Raw genomic sequence first — 7,577 nt, 5'->3', positions numbered from 1 at the left:
TACAAAGTTTGAGACCAGCCAGGGCTATAAGAGGATGCTGACTCAAAAGAAAATAAAAGGGAATCTAAGACAACAGGACATGGTAGCTGAAATCCCATACTTGGAGGACTGAAGGACTATATATAATAAATTCCAAATAATGAAATCACATCCAGACTTCCCACCAAAAAGCAGTTTTAAGTCCGGTCTGAGCTACAGGGTCAGTGGGCTAACTACATGGTAACTTCTAGGCCAGCCTGCCACATATTAAGACCTTATGTCAAAATAAATTAAGAAATAAAAAGAAACAAAAACATAAGTATGCCAATATGTACCCACAGATCAAGACCTCCTTACTTCACTACTACAGCCTGGCATCCTTACCACAAGGTTTGCTCCGGACTGGTACATTTCATAAGGATAAACAATGCGTTCATAGTGAGAACGTAGCAAGGAACCAATGTTTTTGCCAGGTGGGTAGTTGAGGCGCTGAGCCACACGGGCCCATCGACGGTCCTTGCAGATAGTTTCATAACCACCTTCTTCCACCACAATCTGAAAGGAAGAGCAGGAAGGGACATTATGCACTGTGTATGTGACCATGCAGAAGTAGGCCTACAGGAAGGGTAAGGAGGACAACTGCAGCCTCTCATTTTACCAGGAGCTACCCCTTCTCCCAATCTCAAACTACTGCAAGAGGTGGCAAAACACGGTGACGTGCTACCAGTCTTCCCCTTCCGTTATAGCCCAGAGACACAGTATCCAAACCAAAAGGGGTCTTAGAGTAGCATGGGTTTATTGAATATTTGAGAAAAACCTGTTCTTACTTTGCTGAGGCTATAGAGGTCCAAGATCCGTCGTTCTACATTGGGAATCTTTAAGGATGAGCCCTGGATCTCCCAGAATTTGGCAATCTGGTCCAAATAGTTCAGTTTCACTCTTGTCTGGGCCTAAAGGAGAAATGGCTCAAAAACACTGGCCACCACCCACATTACCATCAATACTCCATCCCACTCCACCCCTCCCCCCAAAACTCCACAGTGATTCATCTTCGGGCTTAAACTTAGGGGATGAGAAAGGGAACAAAGTAGACTTCTCTCAGTGAAATGAGCTCTGGACTCTAGACAGTCCTTGGCCTTGCGTTTCTTTCGTTTCCGAGGAGAAGGTCATTACAGTCTTTATTCATCTTTCCTTTCATTCTTGTGACAAGGTTGTTTATATATTATTATATCTTGTACAGATGAAAAAACAGGGCCAAAAGAGTTAGTTCACACAATCCCCAAGATACATGACTATTAAATACCCGTAAGCTTTGCTTTCTCTCTGCTACTATTAATTTGCTACATTTGAGCAAATGAGTACCACTCACTGCATCCCCATATTTTTATTAGAAAATGGGTGCCAGGAATGGTAGCTCACACCCATAATCCCAGCATTTGAAAAGTAGAGGCAGGAAGATGAGTTCAAGTCTAGCCTCCATTACATAGGAGATTTGAGACCTGCCTGGGTTACACAAGATACTGTCTCAGAAAACAAACAGGAAAAGGAAAATAGTACAGTTACCCAAGAGATACAGACTTAATTAAGAAGAGTAGTGAGGACCACCTGGAAACTTCAAAATTGTATCTAAGTTCTACATAGGGCTCCAGAAGAGCACATTCATCTCCTTTTGTACCACACAAAATATTTCATGGTGGCTGAATTATGAGAATGGCCTGAAGAACTAAAATGACATACTGGCTAACTCATATTGGCTAACCTGATACGGATGAAAGATCCTAGAACAAGGCTGTCCATGCTTAAGAAGTCTTAAGTGGCCTAAGAAGGGTTCCCAAAGGTTCTAAGACTGTAACTTTATCACTTGAGTCCCAGGCCCTTTTCTAGAGAACCAGATTACTTGTATGTCAGCTCTTTGAGTCTTAGTTGAGAAGAATTAAGGTCTACTCATGGTAAGAAATGAACTAAAGCTCCTTGGCTGTGAAAATCCTTAAGGGGCAAAGAACACCTTCCATCTGAACCTCTTATCTTTCAAAACTTGGCCTCATCCCTGCTCCTTCCTCCCCTCATTAAGTAGCATGAAATCTCTGTAGACTGCCCTTGTTCAGTGCTAGGTAATACTTGCCCACAGCTGTACCACCCACAGACCTGGTCACATTTATTTCTTCAAGGAACTCATGACACATACAACAGATTACTCTGGTTCTGACTTGAACAATATCTAGACTGAGTTTAGGGCAATAGTTCTTAATGGGAACCATTCTGTTCTGTTCCATATACACCCACACATACCTACCCTATGACATATATTTTTTAGGGTACTGGTATTCAGCTGGATCCAGTATTCTACTAGAATATTTAATAAGGCTAGGTACATACATATTAATGGAATTAATTAATTAGTGGGAAGGGAACATGCGTTTAACTTGTATCTTCTATGAAAAATTCTAGAACTATACCTAAAACCAGCTTTAGGAGACCCACTCTCATCATCCCAGGACAGTCTCAAGCCTGACCCCTGCCCACGTCTCTAACCATTCTAGTCTACAAAGACCAGTTCGTGTGCTCTTGTACCTCACCATCCACTCTACCAAGTGTCAAAGAAGGAATGTAAGAAGCACAAAGCCATGGATAAATTAGATATATTAGGCCACACTAAGCTGGTCAAGGAAGGAAGGTCTCAGCCAGCCACATAGCTACCTTTTGCTGATCTAGGTAAGGTAAGTATTGACAGGGAAAATTCTTAAGTAACAAAGTTTTATGGGGAAAAGAGCACCCCCCAGCCTTTGGGCTATTAAATGAAAAAAGTGAATTCCTGCCCTTATATCTGGAGCTCCAAAGCTTCTTCTATGTCCTGGGCATGCTTATCCTTTTTCCAAGCCCCATCACCAGCTGGTAATCTCACCTCCAGCTCATTCAACCTCTGGATTCTGGGAGTAAACCTGAAGTTATCCACTTCCACAGCAAAGGGTGGCTGCCAGTCCTAGGAGAATAAAAAAGGGAAAGGAACTTGGGTTATCCCACTTTAGTGCAAGATCATACAGCGTCAAAAGCAGCGCCATGATCCATTAATACCTCCTAAAACTTCTAGCCACCTTAGATCTGTCAACCTGGAAAACATCCAAATGGACCCACTCCCAACTCTCCCCAAGGTGTATAACAGGGCATAAAAGCCCCTCAGGCATATTCAAGGTATCACGTACATGCTCTGTCTGGTAAACTTCTAAGTCTTTCCCAACAGTACAGTGCTAGGATTTTGAGAAATATAAAAAGTTCAAAACAGCTAACCACAAACCCTCCTCACACCCACACCGTCATCCTTCCCCGGGCAGGACACATAGTCTAGAGTTCTGGCAACCATGCAGGACCCGGAGACAGGAGATATGGGTTTATGTTGTAGCTCTACTACTTACTAGCTATGAGCTCTTACCTTTCTGAATCTGTTTTCTCATCTGTAAGGTAGCATATGAATTCTTGCCCTGGCTTCCTCACAAGAAATTTGCTCTCTAACCCTGACCCCACCAGTGAATACACGTGCAGGGTAGCTCAGCTCTGGTTCAGGCAGGGATTAACACTTTAGGCCATCGATATCTGTTCTCTCAGTTAAAGGCTCACAGAAGACACTGCAGGGAAGACCAAGGAAGATGAATCTGCATGTCTTACTCCCCAGGTTGGAAAGGCTTCCTGTGGGTCCTCTTTCATATACTTGCCTGCTATAAGAGGCAGGGAAGGAAGTCTGGGAGTGAGTGGGAAGCCCAAAAGTGGTGGCAAAGAATGCAAGAATTTACAGAGGGGAAGCCAGGAAAAAATAATGAAAGCAGGGAAAGCTTTACCCTGCCAAGCTGGAGCTTTTTCTGTCCTATTCAAAAGATAGCTATTAAGATTCCCCTTCCCAAAAGCCTCATGAATACTTCCTCAGAGAATCCTCTCTCCCCTGGAGCCCTGGTGCTTAAGAAATGGTAAAAGGGCTGAAGAGCCGGCTCAGTGGTTAAGAGCACTGACTACTCTTCCGAAGGTTCTAAGTTCAAATCCCAGCAACCACATGGTGGCTCACAACCATCTGTAATGAGATCTGATGCCCTCTTCTGGTGCGTCTGAAGACAGCTACAGTGTACTTAGATATAATAATAAATAAATCTTTAGGCCGGAGTTAGCAGGGTCATCTGGAGCCAGAGTAAGCAACTTTCATTCCCAGCAACCACATGATGGCTCACGACTATCAGTACAGCTACAGTGTACCCAATATACATAAAATAAATAAATAAATCTTTAAACAAAAACAAAAACAAACCTCGAATAACCCAGATCAATGTCTTCATTCTACAAATGTGTAAAGTGAGGCTAGGAGAGGAAATCATATGCTAGTTAGCAGTAGAGCTAACACTAGAACCCATGTCCTCTGGTCACTGGTTCTTTGTACTTCACTAAGCTACCAGCAGTCACACACAAGTGAACGCATTTGGAAGGACAGAAAAGGTATGGGAAAAGAGAGAAAGGGCTGTTGATCTCTGTATGGATGCTCTTTCTCTTAAAAAAAGAACCAGAGGCCTCATATTTCCAAGTGCACACATTCTTCCCCAACCTATAGTAATAGACAGAAAGCATTTGAGGCTGTTGGAAGCAGGAGGGGAAGAAAAAAAGCTAAAATGCTACCTACAGCTTAAGCCGAGTGAAGCTCTCTATACTCTCTCATGTCCCATCAGACAACACTCCCCTCAGCACAGGTAACCCAGACAGAAAGATGCTCAAACCCCAAACTCTAAGCACTCTTTTTCCCTTTTCTGCCAACTTCTAAACAATCAATGCAACATCAAGCACCTGACAGGAGCTTGCAGAACTGAAATGCAACAGTAGATGGGGAAGGTCCAACAAACCTCTCATCTCAGTCCTGTTAATTAGTACAAATGCTCAAAATGATGGCATTTAGAATGTGGTGAGAAACAAGATGGCTAATTCAAAAAGTTGTGTGATGCCCCCATTACTACCCTGTCCTCCATCCATCTATGCAAAGTGTACCAAGCAGCCACATGCTCTGAAATACAAACCCAAAACCACCCCTCTAAGACAAAGTCGGATACCTAGTGACACACAGGTTTGCACCGTGGGCCTAAGAATCACTTGGGTGAGTAATTCAAGTTCCAAACAGAAGAAAGCCAACTGCTTTAGAGTCTAAAGGTGGTTTAAGAGAATGTGTGCACGCACACAAAATCATGAACAACAAAAACAAGAGTCAGGTCTCTTGGACTGGAAAGAATCATGCTATTGGGGTAGAGAAAAGAAGCCTAGCAAAGAACAGTCCCCTGAGGATGAATGGACAGATGGACAAGGACACACACACGCACACACACAGATGTAGTTGTCATTCTTTCCATACTGGTTCCCAAGACAAGGTAAGAGCACCTACATAAGGCTAACCTGCCCAAAAGCCCAAGGGAGAAAAAAGGGAAATTCAGACCTCAGTTATCCCCACGTCAGGCTTCTCCTGACCACTTCAAGGAATATTTCCTTAAGGCCATCCAGGAGTCCAACCTTTCCTTTCTGCTGGCCTTCCTGGTATATCACTAATAGTTGTGACTCCCTCACAACAGAGAAATGCATCTTCAGACAACAACCTGTGACCAACAAGGACTCTAGACTCTGGGACCTAGAGGATCCACCTAAAACCAGCCTATGAAAGGGCAACAAAAGCATTAAATTGGGTAAGACCACCTAAGGTGCTCTCCTCGAGTGGTAATAAGGTTTCCACATCCTGAATCACCTCCTCGAAGATACATTGTTACAGCCAAATTCAAACCAGCCCAGGAATTCCATGTGGTTACTAAACACTGTTCATCATTGTTTCCTCCAGTGTGTCCTAGCCATTTGAAAACTTCTCCTGGTCTAGTCAGGACTAGGAGCAACAATATGGTCCTTTTTACTGAACATCTGGGAACCAAAGGAAGATTTCTATATCTCCACTATTGTTTCTGGGAACCCAAGAAAGCCTTATCTTATAGGATCACCTACATTCTGAGCCAGAGGCAGAATTGAAATCTTCTGAGAAGAACATACCAAGCTAACTGGTCTAAACTTCTCCATAGGAAAGCTGTGGGGACCATGTGCAGGAAGGTTCTGACATTGCCTTCAACTAGAAAACGGAACAATCTCTTAAACCAGAAAGAGCACTCCCTGTGAGAATGATTTCCTGACTGGTCCATCAGGCTAGGATATTATCAGAGGCCTGACAGCGTGAGTAAACATGAGTCAACACACAGAAGCAAACCAATGACCACATCAAGCACCTTTACAGTCACAGTAATTACCACTTACCAGAGTGTACTATGTTACCTGGTTTAATCTAATTATTCCTAGCACACAATTCACAGGCTCAGGGATTACTTTACATGCCCAAGGTCATACAGCTGCTAACCTAAGTAGTTTTAAACTCAGGTCTGACTCCCTTTCAAGACATGATCTTTCCACAACACCACACAGCCTGTCTTAAAGGGAATAAGGGCAGTAGTCGTTACTTTTCTAACAGCTTCGGCCAGGGTGACACAAAGTAAGAGATGGGACTCTCTGTGCCTCCCTGCGAACTCTACCCAACCCACTAAGCATCTGTGTGTTGAATCAAGGGAAATTCTCAAGAGCAGGGTGGGAGTGGGTCTCAGACCCCAGGCCACTTACATGCCACAAAATGAGGACCTCTGACCCCAGTACCCTTTCTCCATTACGGGAGGCATCCACAAAATACCAGCCATCCCATATTCTTTCCACACCTGCTGCCCTCCGCCCGGGACTTCACCACTGGGTACCCGGATCCACCCACAAACTCGCCGCTGGCGACCATCAGCTCCCGGCCTTACCGCGGGTGGGCGGATCTTGCAAATGCCGGACTTCTCAGCGATGGGTCTGATTTTCGCGATGTAGCCAAGAGGGTCTCGGAACTCGGCCCAGCTAGGCTCGAACACCGGACACTCCGGCGGTGGTAGGAAATCGTCGGACCCCAGCTCCATGGTGGGCCCGAGGGCTGGGCCAGAGATCCGGAGGGCTCAGGCCGCCCTTAAGGACTCATGGCGCCGCCGCTGTCTGAAACCGAGGCACTTCTCGGAGTCTAGGCCCTAAGCAGGACGGCCACCGCCCGTCAAGGGCTTAGGGGGGCGGGTGCCGTGCTCTAAAAGTCTCAGGCTGAGGTTTCGATTACCGGTTTTTAGTCCTGTTTCGTTTCTTCCACACCCTACCGCTGCCTCCCAACTATTGAAGCCTTCACTGCTACAGTTATGTCCCAGTCGCCGCAGGTTTCATCGCTGCCACCGCCATCTTGGTTTGTCAGCGTCTCCTCCCCCCCACCTCTGTACCTCACCACAACAAACCAGATCCCTCCGCAAGGTGTCTCTCCGAGTTTCGTTAACTTTGAGTCAGAAAAAAAACCTAAGAAGCCTTCATCCTGTGATGACCGAAAGAAATCGGGTTGTATATGTCCTCTATTTGGAAGCAGTTAGTTAAAAACATTTCTCAGGCTGAGAGAAAATAGTTCATCTCATTGGCGGAGGAACAAAATTGTAATGCGATTGCCGGATCCTTTTACCGGATGGACCGGCGGTGCACGTTTAAAGGCCAAT

At 45.0% G+C, this 7,577-nt stretch overlaps 1 protein-coding gene across 1 annotated transcript; it reads right to left on the bottom strand.

Moving 5' to 3' along the window:
* Positions 1 to 306: 306 nt before the first annotated feature.
* On the bottom strand, positions 307 to 7,317 carry LOC116089886 (lysine-specific demethylase 5C-like). The gene is made up of 4 exons (XM_031369502.1): positions 6,822 to 7,317; positions 2,882 to 2,959; positions 807 to 929; positions 307 to 534 (listed from the first exon to the last, which is right to left on the bottom strand). The coding sequence occupies exons 1-4, from the start codon at positions 6,969 to 6,971 to the stop codon at positions 322 to 324; spliced, it is 564 nt and encodes a 187-aa protein (XP_031225362.1). The 5' UTR covers positions 6,972 to 7,317; the 3' UTR covers positions 307 to 321.
* Between the last annotated feature and the right edge of the window lie 260 nt (positions 7,318 to 7,577).

This window comes from Mastomys coucha, chromosome X (assembly GCF_008632895.1).
Source record: "Mastomys coucha isolate ucsf_1 chromosome X, UCSF_Mcou_1, whole genome shotgun sequence".
NCBI classification, from domain to species: domain Eukaryota; kingdom Metazoa; phylum Chordata; class Mammalia; order Rodentia; family Muridae; genus Mastomys; species Mastomys coucha.
The sequence above is the reverse complement of the archived record's forward strand: the minus strand, read 5'-3'. Positions and strand labels throughout refer to the sequence as shown.